This window comes from Scylla paramamosain, chromosome 24 (assembly GCF_035594125.1).
Source record: "Scylla paramamosain isolate STU-SP2022 chromosome 24, ASM3559412v1, whole genome shotgun sequence".
Lineage (NCBI taxonomy): Eukaryota > Metazoa > Arthropoda > Malacostraca > Decapoda > Portunidae > Scylla > Scylla paramamosain.
Window position 1 is genome coordinate 14,729,005 of NC_087174.1, and position 21,823 is coordinate 14,750,827.

The 21,823-nt window shown below is 37.5% G+C and overlaps 1 protein-coding gene across 2 annotated transcripts in view; it reads left to right on the plus strand.

The window, feature by feature from the left end:
• The window catches only part of LOC135112807 (CCR4-NOT transcription complex subunit 10-A-like), a 103,593-nt gene that overhangs the window by 5,949 nt on the left and 75,821 nt on the right, over positions 1-21,823 (plus strand). For both annotated transcript variants that reach the window (XM_064027631.1, XM_064027632.1), the window contains exons 2-7: positions 6,258-6,452; positions 7,105-7,197; positions 7,735-7,885; positions 8,504-8,675; positions 16,571-16,829; positions 17,064-17,170. In XM_064027631.1, the coding sequence (XP_063883701.1) occupies positions 6,258-6,452; positions 7,105-7,197; positions 7,735-7,885; positions 8,504-8,675; positions 16,571-16,829; positions 17,064-17,170 (977 nt within the window). The remainder of the gene's footprint in view (positions 1-6,257; positions 6,453-7,104; positions 7,198-7,734; positions 7,886-8,503; positions 8,676-16,570; positions 16,830-17,063; positions 17,171-21,823) is intronic.

A 21,823-nucleotide genomic window follows, 5' to 3' on the forward strand; every position in this document is an offset into this window, starting at 1 on the left:
TGTTTCCCTCTGGATACCCCTAAAAAATCTGTCTGTCTGTCTTGTATTAGTCTCTTGGCTTGATAAACTGAGAGTGGCAAGCAGCAGCCTTAAGTATTGTTTTGCAAGGCTTTAAGCTAAGTCCAACCACATATGTTAACCTCCAAACCCTATTTTGGGCCCTTCTTTCCCTGGATGCCCAAGCAAGGATAGAGGCTTTGAAGGGTTAGAAGATCCTAATTATTTTGCAGGGTAATGAGGTTAACCTTGCAGTGTTAAATGTTACATCTGGTTCAATTTTTTTTTTTTTTTTTTTTGAAATTATTAATTTTGGCTTCCTTCCTGGTATCATAACAAGTGCAGGGAAAGCAGGAAAAAAGAACGTATGTAGTACTACAAGTTTATAACACTATGGGAGACACACCACACATTTGGACTGATGGCAAACTGCATTGCCAGACTTTCAAAATCTCTAAATCCTTAAATAAATAAATAATAAATTCCCTGAATAATATTCAGAGAAGAGATTTCCCCAAATCCATATATTTCCATACATGTCATGAAAACAGGCTGTGGGAGCACATTTGAGTTTAGGGGAAAATTCATGTTCTGGATTAAAAATGTATATAATGAAACCTTCGTTCTCAAACTTAATTCATTCAATATATCATTGAATACCATTCAAGATGTGAAATGTTTGGAAACTGAAATTATTTGCTCCATAGGAATCAATGTAAAATGAATTAATTAATTTCTGGACACCAGATGATTGTTTTTTTTTTTTTTTTTTTTTTTTTTTTTTTTTTTTTTTTTTTTTACAGTAGTACTTTGTGCATAAAATCATACAGGGAAGTCCCATTACTTGAGCATTTGGAAACCATTGATATGGGATAATTAAATTAAGGACTGTTTTCATTATATGAGCGTAAAAATCTGATGATATGAGAATCAGTCAAGGGCAAGTAAAGTGTTGAGGGAGACTTCTAGCCCAGTCACCCCAACAAATGCAGTTCCTGTTGTTTTCTCTGAAGCCCCAGAAAGAGCAAGGAATGCTCAGCTGGGGAGTGGCAATACAGTGTGTTTCTGCTCCTCAACACTTAACACATGAATTATGCTGTATAGATGAGTGTTATGCTTATTTTGTATGTTCATTTACAACTAAATAAAGAGTAAAGCTATAAATAAGAAAGCCAAAAAGAGAACAGTATGGCCCAGACATGCACCGTGGCATGACTGACATGCTCACTATGGAAAGTGTGTGACCATGTGTGTGCTGGCTGCTGTGTAGCATGTTCAAGAACTGAATTGTGGTATAGGAACCGAAGCAATTATGAGTTCAAGATTTTGCTTGTAAACTGATTTGTTTGGTAACCAAGGTTCCACTGTAATCATATTCCAATCAGATTTGGAAAAAAAATTGTGTTCAGATTTGTTCAGAGGTTATACTGTATTCTGATTTTCTCTGAAATGACTATGGACTCTGTATCAGCAACCTATCTGTATATGCTGAACATATAACAGAGATGTATAGCATGGAGGTGTACATTCCTCAGTCATTCTCTCATCCTAAACAGTCTAAACTTTGGTTTAACTCAGCCTGTTCTTATGTCATACATGATAGAGGGGCCTCTAACAAAGGATACCTGAACTCACTCTTAAACCTCATGTACTTTACATTTCTGCCTGAAATTATACAAAGATTGTTCCTCAACTAGCCAAAAACTCTTTCATTAATAAAAAAATTCTAAACTTTTCTAGATTTAATTCCCCTCATGACTTCTGGCACCTTGCCAAAAAATATCTCTACCAACTTTTTTTTCATCTTTCCCTCCTCTATTTCAACCTGATGGCACCACTGCCAAACTACTCAAACTTTTGCCAAAAACTCCATCCCGAATGATTCAGGATTTGTTTCTCTCCTCCGCCCTTCAGCTACTTCATGCTACCTATTAGGATCCTTTGCAGTTATGTTTTCCATGCCCTTGGTGGCCTTAACTCTCGGAAGACTTATGGACTTGATGGAATCCCTCCTATTGTTCTCCGAAACTGTACCTCTGTGCTTGCACCTTGCCCAGTCAAACTCTTTCAACTCTATCAACATCTACCTTTCGTTCCTGCTGGAAGTTTGCCTACATTCAGCCTGTTCCTAAAAAGGATGACCGTTCTAATCCCTCAAACTACCGTCCTATTGGTTGAATTTCCTGCCTCTCTAAAGTTTTTAATCTATCCTCAACAGGAAGATTTTTAAACATCTATTACTTCACAACCTTTTATTTGATCACCAGTATGGGTTCTGTTGAGGCCACACTACTAGTGATCTGGCTTTTCTTACTGAGTCTTGGTCATCCTCTTTTAGGGGCTTTGGTGAAACTTTCGCTGTTGTGTTAGACATATCAAAAGTATTTGATAGAATCTGGCATAAAATATTGATTTCTAAACTTCCCTCCTATGACTTCTATCCTTCTCTCTATAAATTCATCTCAAGTTTCCTTTCTGACCATTCTATTGCTCTTGTGATAGACAGTCACTGTTCTTCAGAGTCTATTAACAGTGGTGTTTCTCAGGGTTCTGTCCCATCACCCACTCTCTTCCTATTATTTATCAATGATCTTTTAAACCAAACTTCTTGTCTTATCCACTCCTATGCTGATGATACCACCCTGCAGTTTTCTGCATCTATTTTATAGACATACATCCTTTCAGGAAGTAAACAGCTCACACGGGAAAGCCACAGAATGCCTGACTTCTGATCTCTCTGGAATTTCTGATTGGGGCAGAGCAAATTAACTGATGTTCAATGCCTCAAAAACTCGACACAACCTTCCAGATGACTATTCCCTTCTTTAGTGACACTCAAGTGCCCCCCTCTTCTACACTAAACATCCTCAGTCTGTCCTTTGTTTATAATCTAAACTGGAAACTTCACTTCTCATCTCTAGCTAAAAAGAGGTTCTAAGAAGTTAGGTGTTCTGAGTCATCTCCATGTTTTTCTCACTCCCCCAGCTGCAAACTGTACGGGAGCCTTATCTCTCCATGTATGGAATATGCTGCACATGTATGGAGGTTACACTCATACTGCTATTTTAGACAGGGTGGAACCAAAATCTTTTTATCATATCAACTGCTTTTCCTCAGCCTTTTTTTCCAGTCACCACAGTGTTGCATCTCTTGCTATCTTTTACCGCTATTTTCACACTATCTGGTCTTCTGATCTGCAGCCTTGCTGCAGAGGACTTTCTTCTTTCTTTCAACCCTATCCTGTCCATCTCAATGCAAGAGTAAACCAATATTCTCAGAAATTCATCCCTTTCTCTGGTAAACTCTGGAATTCCCTGTCTACTTCTGTATTTTTTCCTTCCTATGACTTGAACTCTTTCAATAGGGAGATTTCAAGATACTTATCCATGTATTTTTTTTATTTCAATTTCAATTTTTATTTGTTTATTTATTTATTTTTTTTATTTATCATTCTATATAAGTGGTGGCGCATAGCAAGGGTCCAGTGCGCCACATAAAAAAAAAGATCTAACTCCCCTCGTGATTTCTGGCATCTAGCCAAAAACATCTCCAATAACTTTGCTTCTTCTTCTTTCCCTCCTCTATTTCAACCAGATGGCACCACTGCTATCACATCTATTTCTAAAGCTGAACTCTTTGCTCAAACCTTTGCTAAAAACTCTACCTTGGACGATTCTGGGCTTGTTCCTCCCTCTCCTCCACCCTCTGACTGCTTCATGCCACATATTAAAATTCTTCGCAATGATGTTTTCCATGCCCTCGCTGGCCTAAACCCTCGGAAGGCTTATGGACCTGATGGAGTCCCTCCTATTGTTCTCCGAAACTGTGCCTCCGTGCTTGCACCTTGCCTAGTCAAATTCTTTCAGCTCTGTCTGTCAACATCTACCTTCCTTCTTGCTGGAAGTTTGCCTACATTCAACCTGTTCCTAAAAAGGGTGACCGTTCTAATCCCTGAAACTACCGTCCTATTGCTTTAATTTCCTGCCTATCTAAAGTTTTTGAATCTATCCTCAACAGGAAGATTCTTAAACATCTATCACTTCACAACCTTCTATCTGATCGCCAGTATGGGTTCCGTCAAGGCCGCTCTACTGGTGATCTTCTGGCTTTCCTTACTGAGTCTTGGTCATCCTCTTTTAGAGATTTTGGTGAAACTTTTGCTGTTGCCTTGGACATATCAAAAGCTTTTGATAGAGTCTGGCACAAAGCTTTGATTTCCAAACTACCCTCCTACGGTTTCTATCCTTCTCTTTGTAACTTCATCTCAAGTTTCCTTTCTGACCGTTCTATTGCTGCTGTGGTAGACGGTCACTGTTCTTCTCCTAAATCTATTAACAGTGGTGTTCCTCAGGGTTCTGTCCTGTCACCCACTCTCTTCTTATTATTCATTAATGATCTAAACCAAACTTCTTGTCCTATCCACTCCTACGCTGATGATACCACCCTGCACTTTTCCACGTCTTTTCATAGACGTCCAACCCTTCAGGAGGTAAACGTATCACGCAGGGAAGCCACAGAACGCCTGACTTCTGATCTTTCTAAAATTTCTGATTGGGGCAGAGCAAACTTGGTATTGTTCAATGCCTCAAAAACTCAATTCCTCCATCTATCAACTCGACACAACCTTCCAGACAACTATCCCCTCTTCTTCAATGACACTCAACTGTCCCCCTCTTCTACACTGAACATCCTCGGTCTGTCCTTTACTTATAATCTGAACTGGAAACTTCACATCTCATCTCTAGCTAAAACAGCATCTATGAAGTTAGGTGTTCTGAGACGTCTCCGCCAGTTTTTCTCACCCCCCCCAGCTACTAACTCTGTACAAGGACCTTATCCGTCCATGTATGGAGTATGCTTCACATGTCTGGGGAGGTTCCACTCATACTGCTCTTCTAGACAGGGTGGAATCAAAACCTTTTCGTCTCATCAACTCCTCTCCTCTAACTGACTGTCTTCAGCCTCTCTCTCACCGCCACAATGTTGCATATCTAGCTGTCTTCTACCGCTATTTTCATGCTAACTGCTCTTCTGATCTTGCTAACTGCATGTCTCCCCTCCTTCCGCGGCCTCGCTGCACAAGATTTTCTTCTTTCTCTCACCCCTATTCTGTCCACCTCTCTAACGCAAGAGTTAACCAGTATTCTCAATCATTCATTCCTTTCTCTGGTAAACTCTGGAACTCCCTGCCTGCTTCTGTATTTCCACCTTCCTATGACTTGAATTCCTTCAAGAGGGAGGTTTCAAGACACTTATTCATCAATTTTTGACCACTGCTTTGATCCTTTTATGGGACTGGCATTTCAGTGGGCATTTTTTTATTAGATTTTTTTTTGCCCTTGGCCAGTGCCCTTCCTACATAAAAAAAAAAAAAGATTAATGATAACATTATTATTATTATTACTATCATCATGCTCCCCCATACACCCTTGCAGTGCGTGGTCACACTCCCACCAATGTCTTACCCACCCATGCTACGGGATATTGGACCCTTCTCTCTTGACCCTTAAAACTGGCTCACTAACCCACTCACTGCTATGGGATATTGTAACCTGCTCTCTTGACCCCCTGCCTGGGTCAGCAGCTGTGCCTGTCTGGAAGGTTGAAAATAGAAGTTTTTTTGTAGGGACTATCAACCATACTTCCACTGTAGCAAGGATCTTACATTCAATCCCAGTGCATAAAGAACAGGTTAAACTAGTGTTATATGCAATAAAACGGTTTTCACGGGGGATGGCGCATTGGACCCTTGTTACGCGCCACCACACATATGACATCTCTATGGGAAGTGGCATTAAGTGGGCTTTTTTTTATTAAAATTTTTTGATGCCCTTGGCCAGTGGCCTTCTTACATGAAAAAAAAAAAAAAATGCTTTCTGACTGTATTCTTCAAGTGAAGCTCCAGACTATTTCAGTTATACATTGTTATTTTAATCTCTTAGGGAGAGTACTGTGATTAAGAAAGTAAAAGAATTAGGAAGTTACTTAAAGAATTCTATAATTTTTTAATCATACCTTTTATAACCTAAGAGCTCAGACAAAGGGGAATATAATTGCAGGCCTAAAAATTCATTTCAATAGAATTCTTCCAATAAGATAGCCAACAGTAGAAAATCAATTGGAATTTAAACAGAATTTACTATCCAGAAAACTTTCTCTTGTAAGTTTGTGGGAGTTTTTTTGTGCCCATAGATTTGGTACATTTTTTATAACAGATACACCACAAAAAAAATATTTTTGACAACTGATTGGCTGTCCAGATGGCAGAGAGCAAGAGTGGGGGGGAGGAGTGCCCAGAATCTCCCACCACAACAGAAGCCTCCAACAATTCAGATGCAACAGACACAGAACGAGAATGGGCCCAGGCGGCACAGACTCAGTTCACTAAGGGGAACTATGTGGCTGCCCTTACACTACTCTCCTACCTCCAGGGCACCAGACCAAAGGACCCAAAGGCTAGTAAACTAAGCTCTTGATCCTCTGTTTGGTGTACTTTGTAGTTTAATTAATGGTTGTGGTTGATTGAGTCAAATGCAGTATTCTTAGGTGGTTTGGCCACACTGAAAGAATGGCAGAAAGTGTGATAACTAAGACAGTGTGCTGTCAATCCTTGCCAATTTGTAAAAGAACAAATGGGCAAAATATCCAGAAATTCGCTCAACAACACACAAATTTCTGTACCAGATTTCTGCATAGGATAATTTGACTTGTGATAATGGTATTTCTGTCATGGAATGGATTTATTAGAGCACAGGTTAGGTTCATCAGACTGTTACTGTTAGGCTTATTGGAATGTAGGTTGGATACTGGAACACAGATCAGGAGTTTAGGGACTTCATTTTAAGCACAGATACTGATTATGTCCAGTAGGTGCAGAAACCTAACTGTCCTGTTGGTTATATGCTAGAATGTATGAAAAAGGGAATAAAGGAAATAAGATTAAAACTTGGATGGGATGCAAGTACAGAAATGAATGGAGGCCTTTATCATGGGCATATTCTGGTGAGGATGATTTAGGAAAAAGCAACAAATATAGATAAATAAATTGTCATGTTTTTTGTATATCAGTATTTGAGCTATGGTTCATGGTGTGAAATTGTTTTCCAGGTCCTGATGAACAAAGCTGTTGTAGAATACTATAAGAGTGACCTAAAGAAAACAGAAACATTTCGTAAGCAGCTGGCAGACATCTGTACACAAGTAAGCCTTTGCTAATGTTTCTTTTGGTGAACTCTAAAAGCCTGAGGTCAGATAAAATCATTGCTTTGTTCATCTCATTTCATCTCATGATGGCTCTTACCCCATACCATTTTCATTTGGGGTTTAGAACAGTTTGAAGGGTATTTCTGTGTCATCAGTTTGTTGATATATTTTTTCTCCTTCCTTCAACCTCTTCCCATGAAACCTTTCAAAACTTTAGTCACTATGCTTTTATTACCTGAATGTAACTTGTGGATGTTTGATGTAAGATGGGATAGAGATTACAAACCTTCATGATAATAGCTAACAAGTATAAATGATACTGCATACTAATGATCATTGTGTTCTCTGAGATCCTTAGTTTTATATGTGAGAACCCTATGTGTTTATTCTGTTTCTTGATGTATCCTATAACCTGAGATATCCTTCAACCAACATTGCCATGGCTTAACATGGACAGATCACAAAATGAAAACATTTAATCAGATTTTTTATTTATTTATTTATTTATTTATTTATTTTATTTTTTTTATACAGTGTGGGATCAAAATTGATGCAGTGGGTACAGGGGATGAGGTAGAGAGGAGTGTGATTCGCTTCAATCACTGTGTGGTGTTGTATCACCTCCATCAGTACTGTGCTGCCCTTGCCCTCCTGGAGAAGATGTACACTGGCCTGGAGTCCTTAGGTAAGTGTCTATGTCTTCTGGGGAGTAATTCAAGTACAGTGAAATCATGTGAGCAAGATTAATCGAGGGGAATGCGCTCCTCATAATCTTAGGAAATCAGAGTTAGACATTGTTTACATCAGTGCAGTTTTTCTTTTTTTGTGATGTATGGAAAGAGCCTCCCACATTTTACTTATCATTTAGTCCTCCATTTCATAGAGTTGCATGTTTACTTATGGAGAATAAAACAGTGTAGTGTATGTCAGACAGAAGTGGAGGGAAGAGATTAAGAAGGACTAATACATTCTATCACATTCCAGTCCTCTCATTTTTTCCCATCACTTACTCTGATGGTTGTTATTCACTGAAGACTTTTTAATGTCTCCAAGTGAAAACTTTATCATAATCTTTCCGAAGGATTATGGAATTGCTCAACAAGCTAATTCCTCTTTTGTTACCACACTTAATTCTATTCCATTTTTATGTATTTACTGGAAATATGGTGTGCAGTCTCAGGAGTTATTGCATTGTGGCAATTTTCCATGTTTTAATCTTACCTTTGGTGCATTGTTTATGTAAAAGTCATTGCCTCATATTGCACATGCACATCTTGAAACAATTATCTTTCAATATCAACAGAGGAAAGTGTTGGTATAGGTGTGTGTCTATTGATGGCTGAGTGTCACCTGGGGACATATCACCCAGAGCGAGCCCTTACCATCATTACCCACACAGAGACCACTTTCCTGCCTCAGCCATTGCCTCATACACCCTCACATAAGCAACCTCCATCACAGGAAAAGGAAAACAAGTAAGAATTTTGAGTGTGTTGTTGTAATAATGAATATATCAATAGTTGATAGTGTAAGATCAATACTAAGTACTGTATTTCCTCGTGTATAGATCAAGTTCTGAAGACTAGATATTTAGGCAAAAGATTGAGGATTGACAGGAACACAGGGATCTGATTTCTTATCTTGAAAATGCAGGAATCCAAACATGATAGGAAGGGTCACTAGCAACTCTTCGCTTTAGAAGTTAAATATTTGCTTACTATAACCAGTAAACAAGACAAATCTTTACCAGTTACTGAAGTAAGCCACTAGCAACTCTTGGCTCCAGAAATGAAATAGTTACTTACTATGACCAGTAAAGAAGACAAATCGTTATCATTTACTTAATAATGAGGAAATGTGTTGTACCTCTAGCATGTAAAGTTCACAGATTTATAATAGGCTACTTGACTTACTTTATATTAAAGTTTCAGTGGTCTTTGTTGAAATGTTGAGCACAGGCAGGTTTGGTTGGTTGGAAGCAACCTTCCTACCCTTATTATTGGCTAAAACGACATGTCTACTCAAGGGATTTTAGTAGGTAAATATCATTGGCCAGAAGTTGTGATGTGTAAATTAAGCCATACCACTTTTTTCAACCCCACTTTATATTCACCTCCCCATTCCCACTCCCTCCTTGTTTCTACATTTCTCATATCCCCCTCCCTTTCTCCTTCATCTAAGCTGCCCCCCATTCTCTCTCTCTCTCTCTCTCTCTCTCTCTCTCTCTCTCTCTCTCTCTCTCTCTCTCTCTCTCTCTCTCTCTCTCTCTCTCTCTCTCTCTCTCTCTCTCTCTCTCTCTCTCTCTCTCTCAGAAGATTCCACGGTAATAGGCTAAAGATCCTGATATCTACAACTACTTTGTTAAAAATTCCAATGGCAGGATAGCTTCTTGTAACGTCAAAAATTTTAATGGCAGGTTACTTTCTTGTAGCTTTTATCTTTCCCTTGCCCTCCAGTAATTAATCTGTAAACCCTAGAGAATGTTGACCTGTCACCACCACCATCCCTGTATGTGTGTGTGTGTGTGTGTGTGTGTGTGTGTGTGTGTGTGTGTGTGTTATACTGTCCAGAATGTGTAAGTAAAAAATTAATAAATAGAGAGAGGGAGAGAGAGTCAGACTGACAGATAGACAGACAGCAAGTGAAGCTAGGGAAACTAGATCACACTTTGTCTTATACTGTTTACCATCTTTGTCATTTAACTTATTATTTTCATTGTGTTTGTCTGAAATCCATTTAAACTGTAGTGAAATCTCTCTCTCTCTCTCTCTCTCTCTCTCTCTCTCTCTCTCTCTCTCTCTCTCTCTCTCTCTCTCTCTCTCTCTCTCTCTCTCTCTCTCTCTCTCTCTCTCTCTCTCTCTCTCTCTCTCTCTCTCTCTCTCTCTCTCTCTCTCTTAGAGAGAGAGAGAGAGAGAGAGAAGGAGGGAGGGAAAAAGAGATGAGGTGTAGAGAGAGAGAGAGAGAGAGAGAGAGAGAGAGAGAGAGAGAGAGAGAGAGAGAGAGAGAGAGCTGCCACTCCTTTGCTGTTGTCATATAATTATATATATATATATATATATATATATATATATATATATATATATATATATATATATATATATATATATATATATATATATATATATATATATATATATATATATATATATATATATATATATATATATATATATATATATTGGAACTTTGGCTTTCGAACTTAATTAATTCCTGAATGCTGAGATGCTAAAAAACTGAAACCATTTTCCCCATAGGAATCAGTGTAAAATAGATTAATCTGGTCCACCATGTCTTAGTGGGTAATGACTGACGCTTCCATTGCTAAGATGGCTGCTCCACAACATCTCCAGCTTTGAAATTTATTTATCCAGAAAGGATGTATTGAATGAGCTTAGTGACACAGAACTCATGAAAAGATATTGTTTAGACCATGTAGGCATTCTTTTTGTCACTGATAAAGTGAGGGAAACCTTACAGAGTGACACAAAGAGGAGCAACCCACTCACTGCCAAAATGAAGGTGATCATAACATTTAGACATCTTGGTGCTGGGAAAAGCTACTGGGAAAATGAAGTTGTACAGTAGTGATGGCATTGTAGGTCTTAGAGAGAGCCACAGGAGGCTTGGGATTACTCCTGAGCACCAATCCTTGTTTGTGTATATCGAGGTTCTTCTGACTTCTTCAAAGGGATCACATTTAACTTATTTCAAGGATTGAATTACTGTCTTACCCTCTGTCTCTCTCCTCCAAATATATAAAAACGAAGGAAACATTTATAGAAACTATAAATTAGTAATAAATGGCAGCGTTTGCTACATCATGTAGTATTTGAAATAAAGTAACTTTGTTTGAAAACCGAATTATGGTACAGCAACTGAAGCATTATGTTAAAAAGTTTTGTTAAAAAGCCGAGTTCTTTGGAAAGAGGCATTTTGGTAACTGAGCTTGCAATATATATATATATATATATATATATATATATATAGCATATATATAGCATATATAGCATATGCTTATATAAAGGCTGGCCCTTATTTATACATACATAAAACATATGTAACATGCACTCAATTGGCCACTAATAAATGTTTCAAAGGTTTCAAATGTTTATACAGGGTGTAACATGAGTTTCTGTAAATACTGAAAGAGGTGAAAGAATGTGTAATTCTATGTAGAAAATGTTCTATACACATATGCAATTTTAAGGCTTTGGTTAGCTGTCAGAGGAGTTGAAAATGTCTGGGATTCATGGGTGTACTATGTGTGTAGCTATGAGGGGACGGACAGACATCACATTGTCACAGCTTTGGAGGTGCCACTTGCTCAAATTGTGAATGGTTTAATCTTATTTTTTGCAGGCTGTGGAATATTACAGTATCTTATAACAAGACAAATGGTGTTAAAAAGCATGTAATTTACTGATAAGCATTACATGACAACATTATTGTGGTGATTAAAAGTTCTCCTGTAAAATGCTATGTGGCATCATCACTCAGCTGTTTTCAGGGTCGCTCGGATTCGCTTCCTGCCTCCTCCCTCGCTTTGATGATGCCATATAGCATTTTACAGAAGTACTTTTAATCAGTGCAGTAATGTTGTTGTGTAATGCTTATCAGTAAATTACATGCTTTTTAATACCGTTTGTAATGTTACAAGATACTGTAATATTCCACAGCCTGCAAAAAATAAGATAAAACCATTCGTAATTTGAGCAAGTGACACCTCCAAGGCTGCGACAGTGCAACTGTCTGTCCTTCACCTCATAGCTACACGCATACATTTTCAACTCTAATGGGTAAACAGAGCCTTAAAATGCACTTGTATAGAACATTTTCTACTTAGAGTATCACGTTCTTTCACCTATTTCAGTACTTGCAGAAACTCGCATTACACCCTGTGTGTGTGTGTGTGTGTGTGTGTGTGTGTGTGTGTGTGTGTGTGTGTGTGTGTGTGTGTGTTTACCTAGTTTTATTTACCTAGTTGTGGTTTATGTGAGGGAGAAATCTCATAGTATCCTGTCTCTATGTCTATCCTGTTTGGTCTTAAAAGCATGGATGGTGATGGCATTGACAATGTCTTCACTGATTTCATTCCATTTGTTCACACTTCTATGAGGAAAACTATACTTCTTGATGTCTCTTCTACAGTTAACTTTCTTCAGCTTCTTACTCTGTCTCCTTGTACTCTGTGTGTCTAAATTTATAAAACATTTTTTGTCCACATTTTCCATATCATTTACCATTCTATAGATGTTTATTAAATTTCTCTCTCTCCTGTTTTTAAAGATAGGAATTTCCATCATTCTTATTCTCTCTTCATAGGTCGAATTTCTCAACTCTAGAACCATCTTTCCAATTTTATAATATTCCTTCTTGTATGAGGAGACCACACCACTGCCACATATCTTGGTCTTATCATGGAAATCAACAACTTTTTTATCATTCCTTCATCCAAATATGAGAATGCCATTTTTGCTCTTTTTAACAAATTCATTGTCTCTCCAGTAATTTTATCAAGGTGTCTGTCCGGAGTCAAATTTTCAGTAATTGTTACTTCCAGATCCACTTCCTCTTTTGACTTCTTTAACTTCACACCATCCATCTCATAATGATATTGTATTCTTTTCTTACTCTTACCAAACTCCATTTCTTTAGATTTACTTAAATTGAATTGCATTTGCCAAGATTTAGTCCATCTATTTATCTTATTGAAATCATCTTGCAGTACCATACAGTCATTTACATTTTCTACCCTTCTCATCAGTTCAGCATCATCTGCAAATAAGTTCATATAACTATCTTTCTTCATTTATGTCGTTTGCTTATTTTACAGACATTATTGGTCCCAACACTGACCCCTGTGGGACACCACTAGTTACTTTCAGCCAAGATGAATTTTGGTCGTGTATTACTGTTCTCATCTCTTTCATCCAGATAATCCTCCATCCACCCCAGCAGTCTTCCTCTAGTTTTTCCATAATTTTTTATCTTCATAGTCTTCGGTGTGGTACTTTGTCAAACATTTTCTTCAAGTCTAAGTAGACACCATCCACCCATCCGTCTCTCTTCTGCACAATATTGACTACCCTTGAATAAAAGGACAATAAGTTCATGGAGCATTATCTTCCCCTCCTAAATCCAAATTGACAATTTACCAAACAAAACTTTATCTCTTTCCTTTATTGTTCTTTCACATAGTTTTCCTTCAACACTAGTCAAGGACACTGGTCTATAATTTAGTGGGTTTTCCTTGTTTCCTCCTTTGATTGTTGGTGTAATATTTACTCTTCTTCCAATCTTTCGGTACTCTTCCCTGTGATAGTGATATCACCACTAGATTGAATTTTATCAGCCAGTTGCTCTCTACATTCCTTCAATATCCAGTTTGATACTCCTTCTGGACCAGTTGCTTTATTTACATGAAGTTCTTCCATCATCTTAAGTATTTCCTCATAACTGACTGGGACTGTACTTAGTATATTCCTCACCACCTTATCCCTTCCAGCATCAAACTCCCCTTCCACAGTAAATACCGATCTGAAACTATTGTTTATAACCCCCGCCATGTCCTGTGCATCCTCATAGATTTTTCCTTCAACTTTCAGTCTTGATACACCTTCCTTTTTCTTCATCTTCCCATTAATATGTCTAAAGAACATTTTGGGTTAATTTATACACTTATCTATTATATCTCTTTCATAGTTTTTTCTCTCCATTCTTTCTATCTCAATGTACTTGTTTCTAACATCAATATATTCCTCCCTTTACACTCAGTTTTCCTCATCTTCCATCTATTCCAAGCATTTGACTTACAATTTCTTGCCTCTTTGCATTTTGTATGGAACCATTCTTTAACGTTTCTACATATTGCTTCTCTAGGTATGAATTTCTCTACAGCAGAGTTGTATATCCTTATAAATTCACCCCATTTTTTTTTCCAAACATCTGCATCTTCAAAGTCTTTCCAGTCCACAACAAAGTACTTTATTAATTTTTCAAAGTCAGCTTTACTATATTTAAATCTTTTCACCTTATAATTTTCATCAGTGATTACATTTTCATTTTTCAAATTAAATTCCATCAACACATGATCACTTTTACCTAGAGGGCTATCATAGTGTATAGTTTCAATAATTTCCATGTCTTTGGTAAACACTAAATCAAGTCTTGATGGTTTATCTCTTCCACTAAATCTGGTATCACAATCAGCCCATTGAGTCATCAAGTTTTCCACCGCCCAGTTTAATAGTCTATTACTCCATGAATTCTCACTTCCAGTAGTTGTTAATGTCTCCCAATTTATCTCCTTACAATTAAAATCATCAACAATAACTTTATCACTACTTTCCATCACTATCTTTTCAAGATCTTTTAACACATCTACCAACATCTTTTCGTGCTCTTTTTTGGCAAGCATTGGTCATAGGTGGCACATACACTCCTACATAATTTATTATCCTTCCATTTCATTTCTAATCATCAATTGTAGAATTCAGACTCATCTTCAATTTTTATTACCTTCTCCACTTTAACACATTTTTCAGTCAATGATCACTCTCCCTCCTCCCTTGTCACTTCTATTTTTCATCTATAAATCATATTTATCATCACCATTGTAAGCAGTTCCCCATTCATTTTTCCACTTTGTCTCACATAATACAACATCCAGTGTGGTTCTGTTTAACAATGAATTTAATTCCATTTTAGTTGACATTAATCCATTTACATTAGTATAACATACTGTTGTACCATTTCTCTATTCTCATATCTCTTACTCTCCAGAAAAACTTCTCCTCCATTAATTGTTCATTTCTTTGTTTAGCCTCTTTTACTAGCTAGTTTTTGCTTCAACCTTTCAATCTCATCCATATCCCTGTTTATCTATACATTCCTATATTCTTCATCTCCAAAACAACCTCCAAGACCTATCAATTACTTCTTGTACCTTTGTTGCAATCCTTATTCTTATGGGTCTCATTTTTCTTCTTCATATTTCCCAATGCTATGGAACTCTTCCACTTGCTTTACTAATTGGCTGTCTTCATCCATCACTTTCTTTAGTAACTTATTCAACAGGTTCTTTTCCTTTTCCTCTCTTTGAATTCTGCTTATTATTTTCTCTTCCTTTAAACCAAATATAATTACTTTTTTATATCTTTCTACAGTTTACCATTTTGTCTGAGGGTTTGTTTCTCATTTTTTTATTGTTCTGTTATTTTCTTTAGTGATTTTTCTTCAAATTTACATTCATTTAACCACTTATTTTGCCTCATTTCTACATCCTTTACACTTGCCTTCATTTCCTCATTTCCCTTCTGAACAGCTATTTTTTTCCTTTATTTGTTTCTTTAAACAGTCATTTTCCACCTTTAACTTCTCTTTTTTTTTTATCTTCCATATCCATCAACTTTGCTGTAATAGTCACTAATTCCTTCTGGTGTCTCCTTCTGGTGTGCCTCCAATGTCTTTATTCTCTCCAACAACTTGTCCATCATTTCTTCCATATACAAAATTTTTCTACACTGCAGTCTATAATTTAGTTCTCTTTCTTCACCAGTAAAACTTTCAAAGGAACCTCTTTCTTTCGGGGTGCCGCCCTCAGCCATGTTTGTCCAAAGTGTAAACAAACCAAACCAAACTTTCCTAGAGACGGGATAACTATACTCACCTACTGTTTCTCCCCTTCCTATTTATCATCTAGGTATTCCTGTTTCTTCATAATATATCTTGTTCCACTGTGAGCGATTTGTGTTTTTCTTTCCTTCTATATGCAGAGCACTAGGAAACACGTTCTGTCAGCTCTGCCACCACCATGTGTGTGTGTGTGTGTGTGTGTGTGTGTGTGTGTGTGTGTGTGTCTGTGTGTGTGTGTGTGTGTGTGTGTGTGTGTGTGTGTGTGTGTGTGTGTGTGTGTGTGTGTGGTGCCAGCTTGACAAATATTTCAACCTTAATCATCTAATGGAACAAGGAAGCAGGATCATTCTCTCTCTCTCTCTCTCTCTCTCTCTCTCTCTCTCTCTCTCTCTCTCTCTCTCTCTCTCTCTCTCTCTCTCTCTCTCTCTCTCTCTCTCTCTCTCTCTCTTTCTCTCTCTCTCTTACTTCCATAAAATGTGTTGATTTTATAGTATAACTTGTTATTCCATTACCAGCACAGCACTCCAAGCTCCAAGGTTAACTGATTTTTTTTGTTGTTTTGTTAGGTAGATGTTAAAGGTTGCTGCTCTATATAGGTGTTCAACCTATATGTAAGGTATATCATAAATTATTAATTTCCTGGTCAGAAATCAGGGGTTGACCTACACTTGAGGTCAAACTATGTATAGGGAAATATGGCATTCTACAAATGGTTATTATTATTCTTTTTTTTCAGATCTCCAGAAAAAATCAGTGTTTCTGGTGGGACTGGAAGTAGCAGTAGTAGCAGCAGTAGTAGCAGCAGTAGTAGCAGCAGTAGCAGTACCACAAGCACAGCAGCTGATGAAATTCGATGTAGTGCCACTCAGGAACAGTTACGAGGAAAGCTTCAGCAGCTGCGTGTGCGGGCGCTGCTCATGATGAGAGCCCTGAGGGTGGCCAAGAAGGAACTTAAAACAATAGTAACTCATGCAGTCACTGCTGGCAACTCTTTGGTGAGGCACCAACATACATTACCTGTCTTTTTATTTTGTTCTAGCTTCAGCTTCCTATCTCCTACTCTTTGCATCTTTCCCCTGTCACTATCTTTTTTTTTCTTTGCTCTGTTTAATATTCTTATGTTTTGAAATTGCTAAAGGTACTTAGGTTCTGTAAAGAGAAATTAATTTATGACATGAGAACTATTTTCAAATCAAGCTGTCATTATCATCAAAGCTTTTTCTTTTCAGAATGTGACCCTCATAAGCCTCAAGAGTCAGCTTGAATACTTGAAAGGCAACTTTCGGAAAGCCATTAAAGTTCTTAATCAGTGTGCAGCAATACCTCCTCCTAGTCCGTGAGTCCTCTACAGTTGTGTTCGTGTGTGTGTGTGTGTGTGTGTGTGTGTGTGTGTGTGTGTGTGTGTGTGTGTGTGTGTGTGTGTGTGTGTTTACCTAGTTTTATTTACCTAATTGTGATATATGGGAGAGGAGCTAAGCTCATACTGTCCTGTCTCCATAACTATTATTATCCAACTTTTCCTTAAAATCATGAATATTCCTTGTACAGACCACTGTCCAATCCATGTTTCTGTGCTTCCATGAAGGAAACTAATGTCCCTTCTGTAGGTGGTCACTTAGTTTTCAATGTTTTTTTTTTTTTTTTTTTTTTCCCAACACAAATAGATCTTCCCTATCCAGTTTTTCCATTCCACTTAGCATTCTATACATTGCGATCATGTCACCTCTCTTGTCTCTTTTCCAAGGTTTGGAGTTGCATCCTAGATAGTTTTTGTAGGATAGGTCTCTTATCTTGGTATCAGTTTCTTTATGTTTTCTCTACTTTTCAGATTGTCATTCACATAACACCCAAGAGGTTGGGTGCATATCTATTACATCTTTTTCATATTGCCTTTATTCTTCCTTTAGGATCTTTATGTAATTTGTTTTTTTGTCTGTTTATAGTTATTTCATAAATTACAGCTTTGTGCATAAAATCATACAGGGAAATCCTGTTGTATGAGCATTTGGAAATGGATGATACAAGATTAGGGACTTTTCATTATATGAGTGCAAAATCTGATGATACTAGAATCAGTTTGGGGCAAGTAAAGTGACGAGGAAGACTTCTAGCTCAGTCACCCCCAACAAATGCAGTTCCTATTGTTTTCTCTCAAGCTTCATAGAGAGCAGGGACTGCTCAACTGTGTTGCCACTCCCCAACACTTAACACATTAGTTATGCAGTATAGATGAGTGTTATGCTTATTTTATATGATTTATAACTAAATACACTCCTTTCCCAAGTTTCGTGCTTGCTTTTTTCCAAAGGTATATCACTAAACTTGAGGATTGCTAAATTCAAGGTATTGAAAACATTGAAAAGTGCTTATTTATTTTGGCTTGTGAAAAATTTTACTTTTCTTCCCCACTTCACTCCCTTATCTCAAAATACAGTACTTGAGTGTGTGTGTGTGTATTTACTTAGTTGTAACATACACAAAAAGAGCTATGCTCATGCTGCCCCATCTCCATATCTATTTTTATTTAACTTTGTCTTAAATTCATTTATTGTATTTGCATCAATGACTTCTTTGTCCAAATTATTCCAGACCTTCACAGTTCTACAAGCATCTTTTTTCAGTTTTTTGCCTATCCCATCGAGCCTCTTGTATCCCACGTCACCAAGTCCTTCCTATCCAAGTTTTCCATTCCAGTCATCACTGTATAGTGTGATCAAATCACCTCTCTCTCTTCTCTGTTCTAATGTTATAAGACATAATTTAGACAGTCTTTCTTCATATGGTAGATCCGTCAAAATTGGAGGTAACTTTGTTGCTGCTCTTTGTATATCTTCCAGTTTTCTTATAGATTTCTTGGTGTTAGGTTACCATACCACAACTGCATACTCCAATCTTGGGTGTATCATGGTCACATTCAATTTTTTTATCATTTCCTCATCCAGATGTGTTAATGGTGTCCTTATGTTTCTCAGTAGGTTATATGTTTCACCTCTAATCTTGGTTATGTGTTTCTCTGGTGGTAGCTTATCAGTAGTAATTACATCAAGGTCTCTTTCTTCTGTTCTTTTGCTGATTCTCTCATTCCACAATGAATAATCTCCTGTCTGTCTCTTGCCACTCTTGCCAAATTCTATCGCACTGCATTTCTTTGCATTGAATTTTATCTGCCACCTTTGGCTCCACTCCCAGATCTAGTTCAGGTTCCATTGAAGTGATATGCAGTCTTCCTCTTTTTCTATTTTCTCAATAATTTTGTATCATATGCAAATAAGCTAATGTAGCTGTAGCTTTTGACATATCATTAATGTTCACAGCAAACATTACTGGTGGCAACACAGAATCCTGCAGAACCCCACTTAAAACTTTCTTCCAAGCTGACCTTTGATCCTTGATTATTGTTCTCATCTCTCTTCCTTCCAAGAAGTTCTCTATCCACTTTAACAGCTCTTCTTGCAATCCTCCAAACATCTTCAGTTTCTATGACAATCTCCTATGCGGTACATTGTCAAATACTTTTTTGACAAATAAATGTAGCCTGCCCAAACATCTCTCTGCTGCACAATGTCTGTAACTTGTGAATAAAAACTCAACATATTTGTAGTACATGATCTTCCTCTTCGAAAACCAGATTGTCTGTTTGACAACACATTGTTTTCTTCCAAGTACTTGATCCATTTGTCTTTTATAACTCTTTCACATATCTTAGCCACTAGACTTGTTAATGACACTGGTCTGTAGTTTGAAGGGTCATCCTTATTTCTTCCCTTAAAAATTGGCACTATATCTGCTCTTTTCCAGTCCATTGGGATCTTTCCCTCTTAATGAATGTATTGTGATTTTGTGGATATTTTCGGCCAACTGCTGACTACACTCCTTCAAAATCCAATTAGATACTCCGTCTGGGTCTGCTGCTTTCCTTACATCTTTGTCCTCCATTATCTTCTTCACCTCCTGCACCATAACATTTATTTCACCCAACCCTGTGTCAGTCATCTCTATATCCCCCTACTCCTGAAAACCACTTTCTCTTGTAAAAACCTTCTGGAAACAGTTATTCATCACTTCAGCCATCTTTCCTGCCTCTTCATATACCACTCCATTAACTTGTAGTTAATTTATTTCAACTTTGTTTTTTAATTTCCCATTCACATATTGGTAAAATAGTTTTGGTTGGTCTTTGCATTTGTCTATGATGATCTTTTCATGATTTTTTTTCTCTTCCCTGCGTAGTAGTACATATTTATTCCTTTCTTCCTTATATTTGTTCTAATGGTCACTTCTTTTATTTCTTCTCCATCTATTCCATGCTCTTTCTCTTTCCATTCTCGCCTCCTCACATCAGTTAAACCAGTCATTTACTCTAAATCCTTTTGCAGATTCCTTTGGCATGTATCTCTCTATTCCTTCACTATGTATCTCAAGCAAACTGTTCCACTTTTCTTCCGCTCCCTTTGCTTCATCAAATTTACTCCGGTCAATCTCCTCAAAATATTTCCTTAATTCACTGAAATTTGTTTTACTATAGTTCTGCCTGCCTTTTCTATGGTCCTCTTTCCTTCTTCCATTTTGTCTTCTATATCAAACTTGAGTACAATGTGGTCACTCTTCCCTGGCAGGGTCCTGTAGCTGAAGTCTTCAATAATTTCTGGTTCTTTTGTGAACAATAAATCCAATCTTGAAGGTTCTTCATTTATTCTGAATCTGGTAATTTCCTTCACCTACTGTGTTAGAAACATTATCCATTACTATTTTCAGCTACCTGTTTCCCCTTGACAATTCACTTCCTTCTGTCGACCAGTCCTCCCAACACATCTCCTTACATTTGAAATCCCCCATCAGGATTATGTTGTCACTCTTTGCAATCAAACTTTTCATATGTTTACTTGTATCCATTAACATTTATCTATAATCCTCAGTACTTCATGATTTTGTTTTTGGTGGAACATATACCACTGCATAATCTCTCTTCCCTCCTCCTCTCCTCTTTATTCTCACCCTCAACACCCTGGCGCTGCCTTCACCATATGTCACCTCATAAACCACCAGGTTCTTCTTCACTAACATCATCACTCCACCTCCTTGTTTACATTTTCTATTCTCCTCCATATATTGTATCTTCCACCACCTATGTTGAGATTCATGAATGTATCACTTAATTTGGTCTCTGTGATCCCCATAATATCTGGTTTGTATTCTTTTAAATAATCATTTAGCTTTAGTAGTGCGGACATCACTTCATTCACATTTGTGTATGATACTTTTAGTTCTCTCTTTCCTTCTCTACCACCCTTACATAACACTTCCTTATCTTCATGTCTGTGACCCTCCAGTAAAACTTCTTCTCTGTCTCTGTTCTGGTTGTATTTTTTCTTTGGGTTCATTCAGCAGATCATTTATCTTAGCTCTGTCTTGTTCATTCATGTCTCTTTTTACCCAGAGAGAGAGAGAGAGAGAGAGAGAGAGAGAGAGAGAGAGAGAGAGAGAGAGAGAGAGAGAGAGAGAGAGAGAGAGAGAGAGAACAGTCCTGAGGATTGCTAGATAGAATGAGACTGAATGAGATGGAAAATGGATGGAAGGAGCAAAAATGCAAAGGGAATGGATGGAAGAAAATAAAAAGGAGTAGGGGAGAGGAAAAGAAAATACTTATTTCTCATTACTTCCTCCCTCCCTCAAATTCTTCACTCCTCACCCTTGCTGCTTATATTTATTCTTTCTACTTTCTCCTCGTCCTCCCATCCTCCTGCTTCTCCCTTCCTCCACTTGCTTCCCCTATGTACTCTCCTTACCTAGTTATATCCATTCCTCTCCTTTTTCCTTTCCTCTCCCTTCCTATTTCATCTTGCCTCTTATGTCTCAAACCTCCCTCCCTGTCACCTCCCCTCCCCCTTATCTGTCAGAGATAAGGGACAAGGAGTAATAACTTGCTCTTTCTCCCCCTCATTTGTTTTGTGTCATTTTTACTTCATCCTTTCTCACTTTCTCACTTTTA